Source organism: Limulus polyphemus, unplaced genomic scaffold (genome assembly GCF_000517525.1).
Source record: "Limulus polyphemus unplaced genomic scaffold, Limulus_polyphemus-2.1.2 Scaffold429, whole genome shotgun sequence".
NCBI lineage: Eukaryota > Metazoa > Arthropoda > Merostomata > Xiphosura > Limulidae > Limulus > Limulus polyphemus.
The window spans coordinates 541,638-567,609 of record NW_013666039.1 but is presented as its reverse complement, the minus strand read 5'-3'; the positions used below and the strand labels follow the sequence as shown (position 1 = coordinate 567,609).

The following is a 25,972-nucleotide window of genomic DNA, read 5'->3' as shown; positions in this document are numbered from 1 at the left end:
TATCTCTGTATCTCTCTTCAATCTGCAATTATTATCTCCGCTTTATTTGCCGGGCTTATATATTAAAATAGAGGGCGTCTGGCAAACACTCGAGCCTTCATGATCCTTCTAGAAACTCATCATTTGTTACCAGCATCACTTGACTTCCGCTGTCGTAACAATATTAACACAAGAACTACTGTCTTCAACCAAATCAGCTAGGTGAATGACACAAGAACTACTGTTTTTAACCAAATCAGCTAGGTGAACGACACATAACGTCATCCAATAAAAATTATAGGTGTAGAGGTCGGCTTGGTGTAAATTTTGTTTTTGCTCTCAATTGTAGACTTTAGAAAGGGGGAGACAGCACTCACTTCGCACCCTCCCCCCCTATAAATGTCGATAGATTTACGATTCCTCAAATTTAGTTGAGTTTTGAACTAAAATAATGACTCACTTTAAACAGATTCCAAAATTACAATGTTAAATGGAAGTTTAAAATGTCAGATAAAGGTTTTAAGGTATCAAAAGAAAAAAAATTCTTGTGTTTTTTCCTGATTTCTCTCTTATCTTGGCTCCCACTGCATTAATACAAACCACGGTTGACACTCTTACTGCACATTTTTCTCGTTACTACGTCCTCGGACACTATTTCTGTTAGACTCCTGAAAAGCTTGATTCACTACCAACCTTTCCCCAATTTCACATTTTGCTTCCAACGTTTATGAAACTTTCATATTTCTGCATTCCCAGAAATGATATTAGGCGAGTTTAGTTTACACTAGCTCTAGTAATCATTATTTGTTAACTTTGCGGTTATAGACTTTAATTCAAACTGAGCAGTTACTTACCAAACAGCTAGAGTACGTTAAATGTTACATAATTTAACAGCTTGGAAGTTCTTTTAAAAATAAACAGCTATGCAGCACATAAAGTGTTGTCATTTGTTTACTACCAACAGTTTCTACTTCTGTCCTCTCGTATGCTGTTAGTATTGCTCATCCGTAAACAAAGTTAAATAGCCCGTGAGCTAGGTTAAATAATTATTTGTTTCGTTGCACCCCCTCAACAACATCTGACACCTGGTACATTTGAAAGTCAGGTGTTTATAGATTCAAAGAAGTCTGGGTATCAACCTATATTCACATCAATAAAACACTTTATGGGACTTTTTAACATCAACATATGTGAGAAAACAGAAAAAAATCAAAGAGAGACTTTGGAATTTGTTGTTTTTAAATGCTAAAGTATATATATATATATATATATTTAGGGTATATTATTCATATTTAACCATAAAGTATTAAAACTTTTAGGTTCAGTCAAACTAGCAACAATAAATAATAATAATAATAAACGGGAAAATAGTAAATTTCTGAAGTGAAAGGTGTCCAATAGAACCTCAACTCATACTTACAGTATTGATGTTAATTACATACAGTTTTATACATCTACATAAACACACTTGCAAAAATTTGTCTAAAATAGAACAAGTCCGTAATAGCATGTTTACATAACTATTATTGGTATCACAAGGTATAGGGCTTGAGTATGTTTAAACGGTTGAGTGCTTATAACAAACTGCAGACATATATATACATAGTGCTAACGTACTTTTTTACACGCCAATTTCCTGAAGATGAAAATATACAAATAGTTATATTATTAAACCAGAGCCTATTTTGCAGTTATCAGCCGTGTGTTTAGACTGACTTCGATTACAGTTCTAACATCAAACTGTGTAAACTGGGAAGGTACCAGTTTTGGGCATTCAGTCAGAAACCTCCACCAAGGTCAACAAAATGAAATTCAACACCGCACGATTATTATGTACCACAGTCAATCTTAGTTCTTCTCATACATTATGATTTATTTAAACAATTTTCACAATTCCCTTTAGCAAATATCTGTTGCTACGGGAGAGTTGGTTTTCTGTTCAAATGTTAAGCTGGTCTTTATGTCGTACGTTTTCTCATAACAAAGACATCTTTCACACATAACACTTAATTGCCTTATTTTTTCATAGAGAGGTGTTTTTTTAATAACCCCACCAGCAACAAAAATGATTCAAGGTAAAAATAGTAACTGTATGTACCATCAGTTCATTCTAAATGTATTATCCACATTACTAGTATAACAAGTAGTATTGTTTGTACTTTCCCATAATATATTCTTCACACCCTAACCAATCTAGTTTTGGATGTACTGCTTTTTCATTCCATAAATTATCTTCCACACGCAAAATACAGTCATAAGTGTTGTATATTCTGCATACTTATCTTAAAACATATTATTCACACATCAAATACTGTCACCACTGTCAAATTGTCCATACTTACAGCCTAAAATGTTTTTATGTACTACCAATTCATTCCACAGAATATACTTCAAAGTTCTACCATGGACAGTTGCATTTAGTATCTTGCCACTTTCTCGTACTGTGAAATGTAAGCCAATAGTTTGAGTAGGACATAGTTTGTTTTGGATGAACTGTTGACTTAGCTTGGAATATATATATATTTATACATTTATAAAATGACATTGTAGAAATTGGCTACAATACTATCTTTATACAAAAGTAAATAATCTACTTGGAAAAGTTGACAAATAATGTTGCATAATTTCAAACTACTATTTGTATTATATTACTTTGAACTATTTTAGCAGGACATCAGGTTTGTGCTACTTAATAAAAAATCAAATGCATATCATATAAAAAATCGTTGTTTGCCTACCTATTATTGATATAAAAATCATCATGGAAGAAAAAACAGAGAACTTTTTCAGAACTTAAGTAACATCACATAACCAAAATTGTGCAGTAATATACACATGGAAACAAAGAATATTTGGAAAGCAAAATAACTAGAAATGGATAAAAGAAATTAATCTAATAAGAAGGGAAGAAAATAATTCTAAAAGATAATGAAATGTACCAAGGTCCAAACATCAGTGAGCATTTTAAAAAGTAAATATTTTTTTTTTAGTACTATACAACTCTAATTCTGAAAAGAAGGAATCAACATAAGGATGGACCTTTCCACCAGGGAAAACATCTGTTACCAGGATTTGTACACTATTTTGAAAAATAAATTCTACAACTTTTCTATTACATTTACTCAAAATTGCATGACTTATTTCGGCCATTAGAATACATTTATACCTTTAGATAGGTCAAGTAAAAAACAGATTACACTTTAACAAAATTTATTTCATATTCTTAATCATTTTACATGGAGTCAAATTACATATAACAAGCTATTTTATTTTCTCAGTCATATAACATATGAAAATGTTAACAAATATACATATCAATGTCAAACATTACTACTGACATTTAAATTCTGCCAGCTTACTGTTAATTACAGTATCAAATTTTCCTGCCTCAATTAGCTTTTCTTTGGCAGACCTTCTATGACTATTACTCTTTGCTACCAATGTTCTCAATTCCTTCACATTTTGTGTTATTTCTGCCTTCTCAGCAAAACTATCTGCTGACTTTATGAGAGCACCTGCATCAGTTTTAAGCCTCCTTTTTTATTTTTTAACTCCTCAACTTTATCCATTACACATTTCCTTTTTCCCCCTTGCTTTAATTTTTCTTTCTGAACCTTTGTTCATCCAAATACATCATGTACTTCTGTCTAGCTTCTGACACAATCAATTCTTTACTTATATTAACTTTCAGATGATCAAGTACAACTCTCTTTACAACAAAACTCTTCTCTCTCATATTTAGTTGGCACACCTTTTTGTTAATAGAAAAACCTCTCTCTACTAAGGCTTGGCCATAAGATAGGACTAACAACCCTTTCAGTATATACCACAGCTTTTCAAAGCCTTGTCTACCAGATAGAAGATCAAAATACAAGCTATCAATTCTGTTTATTTCAATTTTATGATCAAAGGCAATGAATCTTGACTCATATTCAGGAAAAACATCAATAATAAGGTATACATATCAAAGTTTAACAACATCACAGTTCAGTTCATTTACTCTCTGTGCCTCAACCAACAATTTTAAAATTCCATCAGATTTCTGAATCCAAGATGCTTTAATTCTTTACATTTCTCTTGGATAAAAACATGGCAAAAGCCTCACTAACTGAAACTTTACTGGAGAATTTTCTAGAAATATCTTAACCATACATATGATCACATTCTTCACATCAGATCTCGAACCATGAATACTCTTATCACTCAAACTCTTAGCACTGAATGACTGAAATGACTTTATCAATCTTTCAGCTACAAAGCAAGTATCAATTTTGTGCATCACCTTCAAGTGTTTGTTTTGTCTAAATCTAACTTCATGATACTGTATGATTCATGGTTTCCTAAAACCTCACTTTTGACAATTTTACAGAAGACTTTTCAACACACTGAACATATTAGCTGCTAGAAAGGGCATCATTTACCTGTCTGCCTGATAAGTGGCAATAAATTATGTTATAAGTTATGCAATAGAGATAAACACATTGATCTTTACCTCTAATAGGGATCATTCAACATGTTAGATACTGTTTCATAGGAAGCATTTTTTTGGGTCTTCCACATTTTTTTTGGCACTGCTAATACATATTTCTTTATGCAACTTTCTCTTAGCTACATGAACGTTTTCAAACCATCTGTGTATAAAAAACCTGAGTGGGAAGATATTGGAACCTATAACTGATGTAAAGTCTATCCGCCTAGCTGGAGTGTCATTGAATAACCAGTAACAGCTCTAGAAGAATTTGTTCAAGTGCCAGGCTGATTCTTCCATCCCTGTCTTGAATGCACCATGAAGAATGTGTGGTCTACAACTGCCTAAGTTTAGGAAGGATGTTCCATCTGTGTCCATATGGTGGTTACACAGCTGATCAAGGAACTTCCAATTCACATTAGATCCATCCATGGAAATCTAAAATGGTAAATAAATGAATCATCAGATTGTAAATGATACAAGTATATGAATTAGTCAACTGCATCATGATTAGAAATTACCAACCTGCAAAAGCTTGTGTCTACTCAGAATACTGGTGCCTTCCAGAAAGCTATGCAGTAGACGATCAGCAGTAGCATATCCCATAAACTATGATGTTAGGTACCTTGTGACAGCTTTACTAATGTTTAAATCCCACAGGCAATCTACAAATGTTCAAAATCCTACTAGTATTCACCATTCAGTAAAATATTAGAAAATGTATTTAAAAACTTTTTAGTGTTTAATTTTTTTAATTATAAAAATACAGAAATGATCTTAAAAGATTGTATTGCCGCTCACCAAGGACCAAAATTTACCTTCATATTTTAATATTATACTTTAAACGAGTTCATATATTACATAAAGACAATAACATTTGCTGTTATCAATATCATGTTGAGAACAATTAAATATTATGTTAATTACCTTGAATGTCCATTTGTTTGGTCTCAGTCATCTTGTTAAGGCTTTCATCAAACAACAGTATATGTCAGTCTTCTTTATTCATTTGTTTTCTCAACAGGGCTGAAAAGTAAGGAGCCAATCCAAAACAGCAAAAATATGTCATTTTTTCCTCACCACATGAAAACATTTTTACTAAGTTACTATCTGAAAACATGGCCTGAAACATTTCTGTGACCCCATCATCAGAGCAGTAAGAGTAGTGGTTCTGAACAGCATTTAATGTCCACGAGATTTCAGCTTTTAATGTGTCCGAACATAATACAACATTGGCAGTGTCAGCTTTTGCTATGGATTTTACTGGTATTGCAGCTGTAGTATCCACTGATACTGACTGTTTGTTACTGAAATATGTTATTTTAAATGCCACTTCTTTTTCCAAGGCCTGGTTGATGTGCTTATTGCATTTCATATGACTTCTAACATTTGCTTCTCCCATGTTAGAGATGTCAAATGATAGCTGGCAATAGGAACATTTCGCTTTACTATTGTCACTTTTGTCCCATGTAATCCACACCTTGTACCACCCAGCTTTCTTTGAAACTGCACTTTCGAAGCATCTTTTTTTGGTAAAACTTCAGTCACAACGTCACTCTTTACACATTGAAATGCGAGTCAATTCAGCATCAATGTGTGTGTGCGATCAACAAACAATATGGTTACCCAAACTGGACATGTACATAACAAGTAGGTCACATCATCATGGCCTGGCATGGCCAGGTGGTTAGGGCACTCGACTTGCAATCTGAGGGTTGTGGGTTCGAATCCCCATCCTACCAAACATGCTCGCCCTTTCAGTCGTCAATCCCACTATTCATTAGTAAAAGAGTAGCCCAAGAGTTGGCGGTGGATGGTGATGACTCGTCTTACACTGCTAAATTAGGGATGGCTAGCACAGATAGCCCTCGTGTAGCTTTGCGCAAAATTAAAAAAACAACAACAAACAAACATGTCATCACAGACAGCCAATCAAGTTTAAGCATATTTGCATCACAGACAAATCATGAAGTGCAAGGCTGACATCACATGACCAATATTTAATAAAGGAATAATTTTGTTTTATGTCATATTTAGCATTGTAGGATACCTTTTATTGGCTACACAAAAATTCCATGGCTTTTCTTAAATATTTTCTTGCTTTTCTCTGGACTTTCCAATCAAATGAAAATGTGAGTCTTTTCTGTCAAATACATGTAGAAAAATTGCCAAGGACACAAACATGGGACAGTATTTATGGAAAACTTTATTTTATTTGAAATGCTCAAAAGAAAAACAACAACAATGAAAGATACATGACTTATATACAAAGACGTTGGAAATGTTTCCAAAGAATATGAATCTTTTCTATTCAATGTCTGTCTCACTTGTTCTCCGATACGAAAAATTTATAGTCACAATTTCACATATATGCATAAGACTAAAAGGGCAATTAAATTCAAGAGTTAAATAACAGCAGTATAGGAAAATGTAGAATTAAAACTATCAATAATATCTATACAGGACAAGCTATACAACATTGCATGTACAAAAAAAAGAAGTAAATAAAATTTGAAAATGATTAACTTAAAACATAAGACATTTACAAAAAAAATCTTTAGTCAGTTTGGGGTTTGGTGGAAGAACCACAACCAAACATTGTGGGTCCAGTATCTTTTGTAACTGCACTTTGTGCACCCCTACATTTACGACAGTTAACAGTACACATACTTTTAATTTTGTATTTTCAGTACTATTAATTAAAGCATTGCAAATTTAATGCCCAACCTACAGGAAAATTATAGTGAAAGTGATAAGATCACAAAAACTACCTAATTGTGAGAGACAAATGTTTGTCTATTATACATGCTTAAAAATTTACAAAGGATTACAATGATCATATCAATAATAACATACAGAAAACAATCTTTGTTCAAGGATGTTAATCTAACAAACTCTCTCTACAGAACAGTTATTTATCAAATACTGGGTTCTTACAAGACATTTTTCAATACCTTGTATTTTTTTGGCAGAGATTTGTATCCCACAATAACAGCTTTAATCACTATGAGTAAATGTTAAAATGTCACTATAGTCTTCCCTACTTTCTGTAAACTGTTATAGCACATCAAATACCTACCAGATATTAATCTATATATTTTTGGCATCTGCCAAAACATTAAGTAGTTCTTAATTCCTCCCGAAGTACTGTTTTCAATACACATTTAAAATGACCTGTTTATTGCCACAATGTTACAAAGCCATTAATATTAGTTTCTTCTGAGATTTTTTTCCCAATCTATCCAGAGTTATTTGACTGTCTTTACTCAGTTACTAAATTCTCCTCAAAACTGATCTAAAGTCATTTTACTGTGACTGTCAATTTACTCAGCTACAAAACTCTTTTGAGAAACTAATTCCACAATCATTCAAAGCTAATTTGACTGTCACACCTAGAAACCACCATTTCCTTCCAAGAGCTGCTTCACCTACCCATCCAAAATGATATGGAAATTGTTACTTTGTTACCCAGCAACATAATCTAAAGACAGATGCAACTGGTACTTCAAAATGCTCATCAGTCAGTCATTTGAGTTCCAAAAACTACTAGCATAGATTTACTTTCAATTATCATTATCTATACATTCAAGTTAACCCAACAATGTTAGTAATCATATAATCCTATTTGTTAATTGAATGTGTCTAAAAACAAAACAAAAGGGAAGCATGTTAAAACTGACTTTAGAAAAACTAAAGCTTTAGCTATTTACCATAACTGAAATAAACTATAATTTTTAAAATTAATTTAATATGTAAACATCAAAGTTTTCTACATAAAATAAGAGGAAAATAATGATTTTAAAGTCAAATATATAGCCTTGGCTATTTTCATAAACAATTAATTAAATTTCAACATAGAAATAACAACAACTTTGGTATAAAAAAAATATTGTTCCACTAAAAATACAAGATCTCATCTTCTTTATGAAGATGACCTACAAATTATAATTAATGTTATTACAATGTTAAATTTTTAGTTTAACATAGCAATTTAGTTTGAATTGATAGTAACAATGTAAACAATATAAGATCTTTAGAGTTAAGTGTAGTTTTAATTTTGATAGTGAAGAACTTCAAATTCTTAAAATGAAGTCCTACTTCAGTTTAGGTTAATTCTGAAATGTGAAATAAAGACCATTTCTTCCTATGAATTACACTCTGTCAAAAACAGGATACAATACCAGCAAATTTTGAAATTAAAAAATGTAAAAAACATTTGAAATTTCAATTTAACAGCTAGAAAGAGCCAGTAGTATTTTTATAGATGTTATAAAATAAATCTTAGAAACAATCTTCATAAACTATTCCATGCATTTATATATGTTATTTAAAAGACAAGATAAAACAATTTAAACTCACAATCAATTATTTTCTCAATTTTCTTTAGCCTGTACTTTTTTTTATGAAAAATTATAGGTAAAAATGTGAAAGCCTGATATGGTTACAGAGTAACATCATCGATGAAAGACAGTCTTCTGGTGGTAATAGTCATACCGCCATCACTGTTCATACTCTGAATACTATTGTGATCATCAGTGTCACTTGGATTACTGTTGTAGCCCAAGATGTCAATGTCATCTATAATATTTGAAACAAGATATTAGAATAATATTTGAAATTACAAAGTATTATAGAGAAACAATTATATACAAGAATTAATGGCTTAATCATAAAGTACACAGAAAACAAAGAAGGAAATATAATGCTTATTTATTACCAAGAAAGAACAAAACAGTAGTGAAAGCTCATTTCTAAGAAACAAATTTCAGAATAAAGAAAAATAACAGATCATTAAAAAGTATGATCTTTTAAGAAACAAGATTTTTCATTGTTATGGTAAAAAAACATCTCCATTAAACATTCAAACTTATGTCTAGAATACATCCTAAAATTGCAGGTCAAACTAGTACTTATCTGCACATTTTCTTTGACCATGACACTTGTTTTAAAAACAGACTGAAGCATAATGCTACATACATTATACTAAATATGCTGTGAATGCATGACACATACCTAATACCCACAAAATACTTTAATATATTTTGCTTTTCATTTGTATAACAGTAAACAACTATTAGCCTTTTCACTAACATACTGAACATTTTGATCCAAGAAAATACAGCAATACATTTACAGATCATACCTGATATAAGATGCTAATTTAGGTTGTAGGTCTCCATAACTATTGAACTTAAAAGAATTATAATTACAACAATGCAAGGTTAAATTACCCCATAATTTAAAAACTGTCAGTTTTTTAATTCCAGTTAACACTTATTGAACCCCTTAATTTTTACACCAGTCTAATATCAATATCCTATATGTTAGTGTGATTAGTATCCTCTACCTAAAATGTAACATCACAGTTTCATGCTATTAATTTTGTTATTACTGGATAACCTTACATGTGATTAACATCACTGTTTAGCAGTAATAACTACATTTTTCACTTTTATAACCTTACTCTTAAAAATCAACAGTTATAAAGAAAAAATACTCAATACCCCCTGATAAATACTGATTTGTTAAATCTTGCTGCCTGTTGTACAATCATTTATAGAAAGTGGGACTAAACACTACTCTTCCTACTTAGCAAAAATGTGGTGGTTATCCTAACCTGACTCTGATGGAGAACTTCCAGAGAAAGATGTCAGTGAGCTACTCTCACTAATACTTCTTCTCTTTTTGATTTACAATAGCTGCTCCTAACTGCTCTAGTCTCCTTCTCAGGTACCTTTGATCCCGTAAAAGTTGTTCTTTCTGAAATTCTTGTTTCTTCTCCTTCTCCTCAAGGTTCTAATTCATTAAATAAAAAGTTTTAATAACACCCAGCAGAGGTCATGTGAAGCCATATCCTGTCTATTAAACTCAAATTTGCAATGCCATTCAATAATTTGTTTTTAAATGCATTATTAAACTCATACTGACAAGTTAAGTAGAAACCTGTTCAACTGATCTGACAAATCTACATACTATTCATTATGGATCAGTTCAGGTCAAAACCTTTTAACTAACTTATCTAATCACTTTAATATCAATTAAGTTATACTACATCAAAAAAATAGTTTTACTGATCTGAAATGATCATGGATCATCCAATACAGTTTAAATATTTTACAAAACTAAAAGTGTCATTACTAGTCACTAGTTCGAATAACATATTACATTTAATATTTAACACCAGCTCAACACATTATAAAATTTAAATATTATCACATTAGTCTTATGCATCAAATCCTGTCAAAATGAGAACTATAGAAAGTCAAATTGTATTATTCTCTTAAAATCTTAACTCATACTTTCCTCAGTTGATCCCTGTATAAAACATAATTAAATTCGTAACATTTCACATGTGATATTAACCACCAAGATGAAACACCAATTTTTAATAAGAATCTATAAAACAAAGGTAAATAACTCTCCAGCACACAATAATTTAATCAGTAATCTAATGAACAAGTATAAAACCATAGGTAAGCTAACTGTCAAATGCATAAACCTATGGACTTACTTTAATAAATAACTTGGCTTTGTTCAGCAACCCTAAGGTAGTGTGTCGACTAGACTCGGGTCCTAGAGGAACCATTTCTTTTAGCTTTTCCAGACAATTCCGAAGATGAGCACGTCTAACAATGAAAAATATTTAAGAATACATTAATTTACATAATCTGTAGAGAAAGAAAATGTCTTATAACAGCAAATACAAGATTTCAATCTCCACATGGAAAATCTTCTATCTAATTAATCATACAAATACTTCATATAAATTTACCATGTAAACATGACTGATAATAAATCTTATATAAGGATATATGAAAAGTCACTATCTTGTATGTCAGTGAAGCTATAAAAACAAATAAAACAATGGTTGAATTATTTTAGCTAAACTACTTTATACTACAGTTTAGTGTCTGAATGAACAAGTCTATATATTTCTACCAGTTGAACTTACCTTATAATTATACAAAATACTTCTACTGGATATTGTTTGCATGTAAAAAATAAAGATCTCTGCATTTGGAGAGGAAGGATAAGAATTTGTTCCTCATACTTAAATATTTGAAGCACAGGTTTCAATAAATGAAACCACATCCAGATGGCCAGAAATCCCTATAAAGGTCAGGAAATAGGTAGCCTCTTTATTGACATGTGAAATGCAGAAGACTAGATCAAAGTCAATTAAAAGTTAACATTCTCCTTACCTAAAAATGTATTTCAGTTAGATACATACCTCTCTGAACTACTAAGAACTATTGTCTTGCATGAAACTGCTTTGGAATTTTCTGTGCATCCTACAAACATTGAAAAACTCCCACCTCTACATGCATCTATATGTATTGTGCCAACCTATGATATAATCACTATAATATTGTAACCCTCCACCAATAGGAAGGCAACATGACCTTTGTGCATGGAAATCCCTGTGAGCACTGGCATGTGATCATAAGATCATAGTAAATGCACCAGAAGTGGGTAGGGGTGTAGACAGGTAAGTATCTACCTGAAATACATTTTCAAGTAAAGAAAATTATAAACTTTAGAAAACTACTTAGTCCTCTGCTACAATGAAAATGGTGGAGAGGCTTTTGTTGATCAATGAAAAGATGGGCTCCTTTCTGAAATAGTGACAGAAAAGGAAAAAAGCCCATGGGGTATGACTTAAACGGGATTGGGGGTCATCTAATGAAGTAGTACCTGGTGGGAGAATGCATGCTTCTCAAGTGGAAATATATTCTTGGCCCAACGTGTTATTCATTCATTCATATATTACATTCACATCACAGAGAGATTTACAGTAAAGGATATCGGATAAATCTAGTGCCAGTGGTAACATGTTGTAAAGGTGGGTGGAACAGGAAAATGTGTAGGACATTCCGTCTTGGTGAAATATTTATATGAGATAGATATTGTAATGACAAGTGCAAGGAGAAGGAGTTCACACCTGCATCCCAAGGCAAATTCAAGTCCCATCCAGTTGGACATATCCACTGGGAACTGTTTGGGAAATATTGTAATGGGGTGTACTGTACTACAATTCCAGGGAACACTCCAGCCCTACATCTCAAAGAGGGGTAAGCCCAACCGGTCTCTCACCAGGAGGAAGGCATCACTCATAGAGAAAACTGTATCGACATCCCAAGTGGCTTAGGATTTGGAAAGTAAAGGTTTTCAAGTGCTAATCACCTGTAATTGGTTCCATTCCAAGAAACAGTGCAGTGGGTTACTACAACTAAAGACAGCAAGTCTGAGCCAGGTGTAGAGGCTGTACTATACCTGGTACTGTTTGTGTGTTTTTTGTAAATGGTGCAGAAATGGCCATGCCATTTATTGAGATATACTGCCAAAGCAGTCTTGCAAAAAAAAACTCTCTCAATGGTGGGTACTGACCAGGGTGGATGGGTTAAATGCTTTTCGTTCTCTCCCGCTTGATGCAGAGTTGGGATAAGTATTCCCTGTGAGGCAAAACTGGCTACTCAGTGGGTGCCAATGCACCAGCATAAGGAACATAAGGTGTAGTTTATTATGTAACAATTTGTTTGGCTAGTCTTGCCTCCTACAGCTTGGTTTGTGTTTTTTTGTTGTTGAGGAACTTGCAATGTGTTGCAATATGTACAAAAATCATGATACACACATGGAGGTACCATGAATTTATGAATGACATGAAGATATCTGAAAAACACAACAGACAAAACTTGCCAATTTAGAGCCTCTGAGTAGAATGATAAATGATACAGGAAACAACCCAATGATATAAATAATAGAAGGCAAATGTGTTATGTGTAGTCCATATACCAGCCTGTAATATCTCTCCCAAAGGCCAGCAACTAAAAAAGGCAAGAGAAGATGTAATATGCTGAAAATAGTAGGAGAAGATACAAAAAAAGCATATGATCAGACCCATCAAAAGAATATCCAAAATGAATGATTTGGTGAGCCTAATCACTTAAAGAGGAACAGTCCAAGACCTGAGAAAAGGAAGTCTGCCACAGTAAAAATAGGTGACTGCAAATTTCATGAAAAGGAGCAGCCTGTACAGGATACAAAAGTTCATTTGGAACGGAATGATCATGAAATGGTGAAACAGAGAAGTGATAGATGGGAGAAAATATCCTATTGCTTTCCCAGGCAGTCCAAGTCTTTGAAAGAAAGGAATAGCCTGGAAACATCAATCGGTCTCTATGATGACAGTATGGAAAACACCTACCAGAATTAGCAAGTGCAGAGATGAATCTTCCTAAACCTGTGTCCCAAGGAGAAAACAAGACACCTGCAGCTGGTAACAACCATCAGGAATGGTTTGGTTCTTAGTGCATGATGTGGCCTGTACTACACCTCCAGGTAAACCTCTCTTCCCTACATCCAAATGAGGGCATACATCTACACATTCTCATACTAGTGTGATTACATGGATCCAAGAGGGAACTCTCAATATCAACCTCCTCAGCTGCTTTGATCAGGGGAAGCAAAAATTCTCCCACTCCACTAGAAGAAAACAGAAGAGAGGAATTTGTGTTGGGAAGAACATCAAAGAGGAGCATGGACCAAAAAGGTATTATTTATCACCTGCATAAAGTCAAACATTGAGAGACTGTGCAAGAGCTGACCAAGTATGAGGGCAGGGAACCACACTTAATGTTTTGTTTTTGTTTAGAAGTAGCAGTATGAGTTGGAAGGTAAATATGTAAACTGACAAAGAAGTCTTATGGAAAACTTGTGGATACTGAGCAGGGATAGATGAGCTTTATAATTTCTGTTATCCCCCATTTGATGTGAATTTTGGGGGAGAAAAGTACTTCCTTTAAAGCAAAACCAGTCATGTGGCAGGTTCCACTGTGTTCAGTATACATATGCATATATACATTGATGTATTTCTGCACAGACTGACTAGGCCCAAACCTAGGGCAGCAAATTTTACAGAGTGGTAAAATTCTGGTAACACTTATTTTTTTACATAAAAAATGCTGAAGTGAATATATATATATGTAGTGAATACAACACTAATAAGCAGTTGTTAAAAATATGACTTGCAATTCATGACCTTTCTTTTCCTGCCACCCCTCACCTCTTTGCTGTTGCTAATAAACTGTTGTTCTCAACCCTGCTGCCCTAAAAAACTTTATAGCTCTTGGTTGAGACTATGTCTGGTACACTGTGTGTGGGAGTGGCACTTCCAAATGAGCCTAGGGGTGAAAAAAACTTTTAATACATCAATGGAGTTTGAAGTGGTTGCAGCTTTTATGGACTCTGCAAGAAAAAGAAATCATTAAAAATGCACTTCTTTAATGCCTTTGGGAGAATTGAATGAAGATTAAATTCAATGGTGAAAGAAACCACAAAGTACTGCAAGTAATGTGACAGAAAGGTGTCAGGGTCATCTACATTCGTACCTGCAATATCACATCCAGTTGCATCGATGAACTGATAAAAGAGAAGCCATGATATGACAAACTTTACAAAAGGAGACAAAAAGATTAAAAGAGTCATGTCCCATGAAGGAACAGATGAGCTTTTTAACCCAAATGGTCAAGGTAGAAGGAGATAAGTCATGAGAAGAGGATGAATTCCACTGCAATGAAAAAAGAGACTGTGGTGATTGCTTCGAAAAGTACAAGCAAGATAACAGTGAACTGCCTGAACAAGACAAAGGAGGGGATTGTGGTGTGAATGAACATATAGAGAAGAAAGATAATTCTCCAATCACCCTCCTGAGTGGCCAAGTCTTGGGAGAAAGGAGCATCCTGGCAATAAAATAAACCTGTCTTTGAGACAAGGAGTTCAGGAAGCATCCAACACAACAATATTAGACTGATATTTTTCACAAGTGAAAAGGAAAAGAAAATATGTCTTAGCCTTTTCACAGTGGGATCATGTAAAATACAGAAGCCTGTTTGGGGAAAGATATGTGTGCAACAATACATACTGTAACTTCAAGCTTTCTTAATACATCCTCCCAAAAACTGGTAAGATTTTGTTAAAGATTATAAATATCTTGTACACAAAGAATGACATTATTTAAATTAAGTCTTTCTACTAAAAATATGTTATTTATCTATTGTTTAATTAAATTTTGACTGTAACTCAGTGACTTGCACAGAAAAAAGTTTAAAGGGGTACCCATTGCAAAAGGGTTAAGAGAAAGGTGGCACAGGGAACGGGTAGACAAAAGTTTGGATGGAGGACATGTAAGAATCCTGAGAACTAAGCAGAGGTCCTAGTCCAGAAGAAGAACCAAATGAGGAGGATGACTGTTTACAAAAGGCATTTATGAAGTGTGGAAGAATTTAAGAAAGAAACAGAAAATGGTTTCAGAAAAGATGGAAAGTCATTGACAATGTTGCACCATAACTGGTGATCAGAGAAAGGGATAGTCCACCCCAAAAAAAGCAAGAAATGCTGAAGTGTGTTGGTCAGAAACTCAAGGGGGTTGAGATATACTAACCCCCAAACTTAACTGTGATAAAAACAGTTGTGCATTGAAACTCAATGTCAGGTGAATAGGGAACATCAAATAGTTCAAGTTAAGGATCTTGCACAAAAAAGGAAGGAGAGGCATCATACGAAACAGGAGAAACATTCAAAATGTGACAAACTTGTGTAAGTTATTGGAGGAAAGGAGTAGAAGGTGAAGGACATGGCTATATGGCAAAAGAAGGAGCAGGAAAAAGGCTGTCTAAATCATCCTTGTCCTGAACATTCTCATCAGCCTGCTGGCTGTTGTGGAGATGAAGGCCCAGGCCCCATGTAAGAAGCTAACTCCTGACGAACCAAGGATTGCAGAAAACGTCAGTCCCAAGGCTTGGATAACAGGAGTTTGTGTGTCCCCAGTAACTTCAGGAGCTGTGGTGGTAATCACAGTAAATCACAAATTCATAATTCGAAATATTTTGTGTGAAAATGGCAATTAAAGTCAGTAACACATCAGAATGAAAGAATTAGCAAATCAAACTTGGTCAAAAAAAAAGAAAGAACAAATATGAAGAAAGTCCAAAATATCAAGGAAAAAATTATTGAAAACTGAAAGCAAGCAAGTTTCATGTAAAGTAGTACAGAGGAAGCCAACTGCACTAAGAGAGTGTGTCATTCTCCTCTCCTATTGGTGGAGAGTTGTTGCATGCTCTATGCATGCTAAATAGGCAGCTCCAGCTTATGGGGTATAAAGGCTAGCACATCAAGTGAGAAAATTTCTTTTCAATGAGTTAGAAGGCAGTGGAAGATTGAGAAAAGTTGCTGTGTTAGCGTAGGTATATATCATACTGAAATTTAAATTTTGTCGTTAACTAGTGAAGGTTAAGAGTTCATAATAAGTAAAACAAGTAACTTCATTCAGCATAATCAAATCTTAAAATTCAATTTTTTTTAGGTTCCACATGTACATTTGAGTATCAGAATACAAAATAAACACAATTATAGCTGCATGGACACAGTTAAGGTTGCATAATCTTTTGCAAGATGAACATAATATATTCATGACTAAATAAGCTATGTATGATTAAAAAAGTTACAGTGCTAATTTTCATCAATATTTATTATTGACAACCCACGATTGGTAATGCAAATTTTAACATACATAAATACAGCTGCTAGAGCCGGATGATTAACTCGATTGCCTATGAGCATCAATTACATCAGTTGGTGTTATTTAGAATACTCAATCAAAATTAGGATTAAATTAGTCAACTAACCAAAATTAATGTTTCCAATTATTACTGTTTTTGATTATTCCAACCATCCAAGTAATTGAAATACTGTCATTATGACTTCACATTATTATTTTGGATTAATTCAAGGATGTTCAGTTTAATCAATTAATGTCATGACTCAAAAAAATAATCAGCTAATTGTTCTCAATTATTACTGTTTGGCAGTGTAGGAGTCATCTTCAGCTTAGATAATTTCAGTTTTCTAACAGGGTGGTTAGCCTTTGGAATGGGTTGCTTACAGATGTGGTGGATGCAATAAATTTAATGGAGAGTAAGGGGAGGCTTGCTAATTTTTTAATGATAAGGGCTGGTTCTGAGTTATCTTTGTTTTGTTTTCTAATTGATTAGATGGCTTAGATGGATCAATAGGTTCCTTGTTGTTCTTAAATTTTATATCATACTTGATTATTTCAACTATCCAAGTCTCATATTAAAATAACTAATTAATTTAATATAATCAATTAATAAGCCTGGCAATTAATCAATTATCAAATTCAACTAACTTCCTAGTTCTAATAATTGCTTGAAACAATCAGCTAGTTTCTCTTATAAAACTGCTTACAATAAACATAAGAGGGATATATTAGCCCTCTTTACAAAATTCACTTCAATTAATCTTCTGATGGTCTAATATGTTTTGTTTAATTTTGAAACTTTCCTTAAGGATCAGAAAATGATGTAAGAAATAATTCTGAGCAAATGTGTGTGTAACTTTTCTAACTTTTTGTAAATAAGCCTTCATGTCCACATATATAAAGACCTCAAAGTAACCAAAGATTGCCCACCCCTTAAGCTAACAGTACAAATAATAGTATAAACACAACATTTTATGTAGATGTACCTGATCTGGGTTCAAGATAATGAGCTATGCCAAAATATACATTAGTTAACTATTCCAGTGATTAATGTACTGAAAATGTCTACTGTTCAGATACCTTAATTCTACAAACAGGAAAAAAGAAAAGTGCACAACTGAACTCTTCAGCATGATTTACAGGTTACCTAACCTGTTCTACAATGATAACTATCTTTTAATAAAGGCTGAAATTTCTTTTGTTTTTTTACAATTACAAATCCTTACACTGTGATGAATGTCTACAAACAATTCAAGGGATTAGAAATACTTTGCATTATACTGACTTAAATATACAAGTACATGCACAACATCAATATTCTGTTTTGACAGAAACAAGTTTATAGCTATTCAGTTTTATACAAATGTGTTCATTAATACAAAAGTTAGACACAATATTTCAAAATAACACATACAACAATTTTAATATATAAGTGCTGAAAACTAAAGTTTCATATAATACTGAGTTACTTTTTTTCATGTTTCATTTGTCTTTTGCAATATGACATAACACATAACTTACAACTACACAAGGTGATACTACTGCATATATTTTGAATGACTGAGGGAATAATACACAAGTACTTTAAGTGCGAGCAATGCCTCCAAATATTGTTTGGCAACATGCCCTGACCTTCATATTTCCACTTTTAATCCATTTGTTAGTATGAGTAATTCAGTAATTTTTTTAAAGTACATGGAAGAAATTTTCTTCTGATTGTTATATAAAAAATCATTTTAGAAACATTATCAGTACAGTAGCATAAAAAGAAATCAACTTCTAGATGTAAAAATGAAAGAAAAATAGTATGACTACAACTAAACATAAAGAATCAGTTACTTTACTTCTTAAGATAGCATAAATTAAAGTTAATACATAAGTGTGTACTCAGATATGTACATAAATACATATATATAGCAAGATCTAAAATAGTCTATTTTAGGATATCTGTTAGCAATAGACTTCAAGAATAGTGCTGATACTTCTAATACATTGAAAAAAAGTGGTGTTCATGTGAACAGCCAATTTGTTTATTCTTTTCCATGCCTTTTTTGGATAGTTTCAGAACATAGAAATAAAAAGGCTTTGTACTAAAATCATTGCAATGTTTCAGCTACCACAGATGTTTTAATTATACAAAACATTAAGAACAAAACCAGCATACTCAAAAACAAAAGTAGAATAACAAGATTTTATGCAGAGTTTAAGAAAACTGTCTTTCATATTTTGGAAAAAATGCTACATTTTTGTAGTAAAATACACTTTAAATGAGGACTTGCTTCTCACATTACATTACATTTTATTAGCAGAAAAAATTTCCAGGACTTTATAACAATGCAAACATTCCTAAGCCTTTCTGCATGAAAAAACAACAATATATACCATCGTGATTTTGCCAAAGAAACTATGTGATATCTGAATTGAAATTATGTCAGTTGGCATCAATCAAGTAACCAAATACATTCTAACCTTTCAGAGAGGTCATACTAGAATTTCCACACTAGAAAGAATGAAGGTAGGAAACATAAAGAGACAAGCCATTAAACAAACACCAATATTCTCTAGGTGAAAGTTAGTATACAATGGCTTACACCAGAAACATCCTCTGGAAGGGGCAGACATCATAGATCACTTCAACCCTAATAAGTACAAAAAAGAATTAAGGAATAACATCTGACATTTAAGAACCATAAGACAGACATTAGGCTATCCACAAATAACTGCTTGTTATCCAGGTTTCCAATGGTAAGCACATTACTAAGCTCATAATAATTTTGTGGACATGTAATTCTACTTATACAAAATATCTACATATACTTGATCAGCAGGATCTGGTAAATTACATTAACATAGTCTGGTACTTAAGGGTTTTCATACAATTTAATGCTATGATATCATGTTACTCTCAACAATGCATACATCGTTTGAGCTTAAGAAGAATTCTTTTTGCTTGAGAAAAAATTAAGAACTTCTGGAGAGAAGAATAAAAATATCCAAATAACAACTGCTTTAAGAGTAGTTTGTTGCCAGATGGGTCACCATGACTTGTCTTGAAAAGGGGTGGCTCTAAGCTTACACCAAAAAAAAAAAAGCTACAAACACATACTAAATCAAAATAACAATGTTCCATCAAAAAATGTCTTCAATTGTTTAAGTTTCTTAATAAAAAAAAGTTTTAGTGAACAGACATTTGAAAACTTTTCTTGATAATCTACCAATTTGAGTACTAGAACAACTAATTGAATTATAAAATAAAAGTGTATTTTCATAATCAATTACTCTAGAGTCATGTTTCTCAACATGTGGCCTGTAGACCCCAAGAGGTCTAAGAACATTCTGAAGTGGTCCATGATGTTAGGGTCACCATATTATAATTTAACATAAAATGATACTATGTTTTATTAAATAAAAATAATATTTTATTTGAAAATTTCACATGTAAATAAACCTATCAGGGACAGGGCACAAGATTGCCCTTGGCTTATAAGAAGGCCATGAAGGAAAGAAAAAAAAAAGGTTAGAGAACCATTGCTTTAAAGGAACTTGAATCTATTATAAACTTCAATAGATAATAACAAGTGAATTTAAGGTACAATAAAGCATAATTCTGATTTATAGGAAAAATATTTGCATGTAAGAATGCTATCATATAATTGAAGCATCAATCCTTAAATCATAGAACATTATGAGAAAAGACTAAGTGCAAAAATAAGCACCTAGATCACAACATCATTGATATAAGCCTTATCTCTGTTTACCAAGCTTTCATTCTAACAATGTCTGTAACATGAATATAAAATAGGGTAACAAAAGCAAGTGTCAATGCAGAGTTTGATATCATCCTATTACATAAAAAGTACATTGATGTTGAAATATAAATAAAGCAGCATTATACAGTGCTATTATTTTTTCAGCTGTCCCAAATTCTCATTTTCTTGACAATCAATCTTGCAATATAAATGATTGAAATGCATGCATCATGGGTGCACAGGTATTTGACAGAGAGAATCTGCAAATCTTCACTCTGAAATTTGTACTAGAGTTAAAAATAATTAGTTAGTTGTGATTATCAAGTACTGTTTTTGCTTATATATACATATATATATATATATATATTGTGATTGGAACAAATTTTTTCATTTCTAAATGATTTATTCAAAGACTGAACTTAGTTCTGAAGAAATGCACAAAACAATCAATCTTTATTCTTTATTTAAGACAACAGCAATAGTACTGTCTGCATACCTTTTAAATTATTATGGAATTATAAAAAAAACATGTGATGGTATGTAGGGCAAGTGCATTTTAAAATAAGTGAAGAGTGAAATAGCAAATACTTGTCTTACAGGAAAAGTTACCTCAAAATGTTATCATCAATCCAGACTTATGTGTTAAAATTGTATCTGTCCTTCAGGAATCACTAAAAGTTAACATTTTCTTACACTGAAAATGTATTTTCAATAGGTACTTACTTACCTCCTCTGATCCAAAGCTATCCCAATCCTGATTGGCCCTCTAAGCATTGCTAAAAAAAATATTTGTAAACAGTGCATCACTCCCTTCATTTTCATGCCGTTTCAGAATGTGCTGATCCTGTGGTTACCCTCCACAAATCATACTGCACCATCTATTCCAATGCAGCTAGCTCCTTCTACTATTCCAGCACAATCCTCACTTTCGAGAATTGGCAGGTACAAACTAGAAACACCTGCATATCAGTGGGGAGGAAGGGTGAGAAACAGGTGAGCATGAGTGTAAGAAAATGTTAACTTCTGAAACGGTACTACAGTATTCAATCAAGAGGAGAGTAACTGCCTTGAAAGAACAGGTGTACCATAATAAGAAATCATGGCACACCTGTGGGGTATAGCACTACTTCTGGAACAGGTATGCGCTTCACCCAGTAATGAACACAGTAATATATATAGGGCGAAACATCATACGCAGGCACTATAGCTTCAAGAAAGAGATGTACAGCACCATTCTGTGGAGAAGTGCTGTATAACTATGATGTGAAACAGCACAGTGTGGACAAAAACAGAATGTTTAGTGGGTAATCAACAAAAAGCCCAAATACATATGTGCTAAGGGTAAACTCTTGGGGCACATCGAAGCATGTCAATTGCTGTTCAACCAAGCAAAACATCCAGTGAAAATACCTTGTCTAGAATATTGTGAGCAACTAAAGTGATCCTCCCCATAAAAAAAAAAATTAGTAGTTTGACGAAAAATTGTCAGGTAATTCAGAATCAGTGCATTGTCAACAGATAATGCATAATTTGTCCACATACATAGCAAGTGTTAGCATGGGACATAGTGATAGTTAGTCATACTAAGGTACCTGATAATATAAGTATACGTGGCTAGGACTAGAGGACCATAAATTGTATATGAATAGGCCAAGTGTGGTCTGCCCGAGCAAAAACATCCAGGGGAAGTGCCTAGGGATACGTTGGATTATGCCAAGAGCAGTCCATCCGGGTAAAAACATCCAGTGGAAGTGCCTTGCATAAATTTGCAAGATCAATATGTGCTGTCTACCCAGGCAAATCCTAGTAGAAAGCACCTTGGATAGATAGGATTAGGCCAAGTGCAGTCTGCTCAGATAAAAACATCCAGGGGAAGCACCTTGGGATACTAACGAGTACGTCAAGTGCTGTTCATTCGGGCAGAAAACATCCAGTAGAAGCACCTTGCATAAGAAATTTATTTTGTGATCAACAAGTGCAGTCAGCCCAGGCAAAAACATCCAAGAAAAGTGCCTTGGATCCAGAATATTATCTCATTGCATAATCAGTAAGTATAATGACGATAGCCCTCTTCTCACCGATTGGGTATATACGAGCTATGAAGTTTTATTTAGTAGATTGTACAAACCCCATTCAGGAGAAAATCTTCATGATCCACTGCTCCAACGACTGAGAACCTTAAGTGACAAGGACTCCCATGCTCCACTAAAAGAAAGGGGGGGATACACACTGGGGAGTTCAGAAAAATGACACACTGGAGACAGTGCAATGGGTGTCTGCAATTCTTTATTTTGAAAAGCAAAAAAGCCCTGATAAGAATCATGGGTCAGTATGGATGGGCAAAAATCCCCATCTGCTTTATACATGAAGTACATGAGTGATAGTCCTCTATATGGTCTTACAGAAACACCACATCTCAACAATGAGCAGTATAGAAGTATACAAATTTAGTGCTAATATAATGATAAGCATATCTATCTAGGCAACACCCGCCACCATGTGGGATCCTGAAATATGATGTATATCAATGAAATAAGATAAAAATAGTAATATGTTGACTTACCCCATTCAAAGGCGAACAGACATGCATAGAAACGCCATAGGAGGAAGACGATACCCGTCTGAGGAAGATGCAGCTAGGTTGTGCAGATAATGTGTGACAAATGTATTCAAAGTTGTCCACATACCAGGCTGAACGATCTCCTCCAAAAGCTTGAAGTTTCAAGCAGCTAAATACATTGTTAGATGATGAATTTGGTGCAAAGAAACATTATGAAGATGGTGACCTTCCACGGACACGTCAGAATACGCCAGTCGTATGAGATGACAAACTCAACCAGTGAGCATAATAGGTGATAGATCATGGGAAACAGAGGAATTCCACGGAACAAATAGACAGGAACAAGAACCATGAAATGAAGCAGTATGAGCCATATAACATAGCAGGGAACATGCTGGACAAAGAAGAATATCCAGATCCAAATGGGAGAACAGGTGGGAAGGTAAGGAAATGGGAGAAAAGGCTGCACAACCTTCCCAGGCAGCCAATGTCTTGGCAAGGAATGCCCAATCCGGATAGAAGATAACATAGAAGGAATGGTAAAGGATGCAGGAAACATTAAGAGCATAAATGTCGGAATGATGATGACTGCACACCAGGAGGGGGAGGAAACAGGTCTTTAGGAAAAGATGGTACAAGGAACCCATTGCATTGGGTTCAAAGGGAGAACCAAACAGGGCATGAAGAACAACATTGAGATCCTAATCCAGCAGAACAATGAGACGTGGCAGATGGACCAGACGAAAGGAATGAAAAATGAGGGAAATAAACATAAAAAGAGAGAGGTTTCTGGAAGCATGAAAACAGAAGGTGTTCAACAGGGCAGCCCTATAATGAGCAACAATTGAAAGAGACAAATCCTGATCAAACAACCAGATGAAGAACTGGGACAGGTGAGGAACAGAAGGATGGGATGGTTGGAAGCCATGGCATACAGACCAAAGTCTGAAATAAGACCAATGCCTCTGGTACATAGACGAGGAAGGGTGAATGGTATGGGCAAGGAAAAATGCTACACGAGGGGTGAGTTTCTGAGCTGAGGCAATGGACTGGACAAAAACCACACTGAAGATGGATTTTGTTGAAGTTGGGATGAAATACGTCCTATCACAGTTGTCAGAGGAGTGATCAGGACAAAGGGAAAGGGCAGGGGCTATTGCTTCAGTAAGAGCCAAAGCAAAGGGAACCACGTCTGAGTCAGCAAATGCAGAGCAACCACCAAAACACAAGGAGTAGTCTGGATAAGGGAAATGACTGGAGAGGAGCATGATTGGAGGGTAGGCATATAGCTGAAGACCCCTCCAATCTCGACTGAAAGCATCCACCCCAAGAGCTGAGAGATGAGGAACTGGAGACCAAAATGAAGGAATTTTGGCATTCCAGTGAGTGGCAAATGCATATATATGCAGTGTTCCCAGTGGAGAATGCACCCACAGAAATACCAGGGGATGAAGGAACCACTCTGTGGGGAGAGCCTGATTGGGATGGAATAAGTGATCAGCCACACTTTTCATAATTCCAGGAACATGACATGCCTGGGGGTAGTAAAGGATTTTTCCAACTTGATGAGAAACTCCACCCAAGCAGCTTCTCGTAGAAGTTAGCGGGTGTGAGTGAGTGACTGGGCAAGGGAAGAGGCGAGCAGTAGCCAGTCATCCATGTAATGGGGAGTCCAAAGACCCAGTGAGTGAAGATGACATGCAAAAGTGTGTACCACTCAAAAAAAAACATATAGAGCTAAAGAAAGACAGAACAGCAGCACCTAGAACTAGAAGACAGAACCATTGTGGAAGAACCAAAGAAAACGATGTGACACTGTGGCAATTGGAATATCAAGAAAGGCATCCATCACATCAAACTTAGTTATTAAAAATCCAGGGGGGAAAAAAAACACTGAAGTGAGAGGTAGGACTCCAAGGTGAAATGAGGTGTCTCTAGATAGGTATACAGTTGGGACAGATCTACAATGGGTCTCCAATCTCCTGTATTTTTGGAGACAACAAATAGATGGGAGTAAAATCCTGATTTAATGGGAACCACCTGTTTGATAGCTTTTTTGTGTAGGAGGTCTCAAACAGACTCAGAAAGATGACTGGACGAGGTACAATCCTGATGAGGAGGGAAGGATATTTGGGAAGTGGATAGAGGGAGAACAGAACAGAAGGTAGAAACCTTCAGATATAACCCACAGAATCCATGGAACTGGTGTGATGTGTAGACAAAAAGACACATAAACTAAACATTTCTTAGAGAAAGTACTCAATACTAATGAACTAACAAAATTTAGAAACATGTAGAGTCTACAAAGTATTACTTCGTCAAGAAATTAATGTCGCGCATTGGAACACTTTCATTAACCACTCCCTAAAAAGCATACATCAAGTATAATAGCTAAACGAACCACCTAAACATCACGTTAGTGTAGCCTATATAATGTGTAAAGTTTAGTATACTCTAATCCCTTATAGTGATGGCACACAACGAAACACACATTCGGCATGTAATGCTGTTTGAATACAAGAAAGGTAACAATGCCTCTGTAGCCCCAGAGAATATCAAAGATGTTTATGGAAATGTTTTGAACATTCATAAGTGTTAACAATGGTTCAGAAATTGTCGTTCAGGTGACTTTTGCCTTAAAAACTGTGATGGCAGGGGCC

General features: G+C 34.2%; 1 protein-coding gene across 1 annotated transcript in view; it reads right to left on the bottom strand.

Annotated features, from left to right (window-relative positions):
- Positions 1 to 8,323: 8,323 nt before the first annotated feature.
- Positions 8,324 to 25,972, bottom strand: part of LOC106458213 (max dimerization protein 1-like) — a 37,622-nt gene continuing 19,973 nt past the window's right edge. The window contains 4 exon segments of the mRNA XM_013917689.2: positions 8,324 to 9,025; positions 10,065 to 10,137; positions 10,139 to 10,243; positions 10,959 to 11,073. Of these exon segments, the coding sequence (XP_013773143.2) occupies positions 8,889 to 9,025; positions 10,065 to 10,137; positions 10,139 to 10,243; positions 10,959 to 11,073 (430 nt within the window). The 3' untranslated portion in view covers positions 8,324 to 8,888.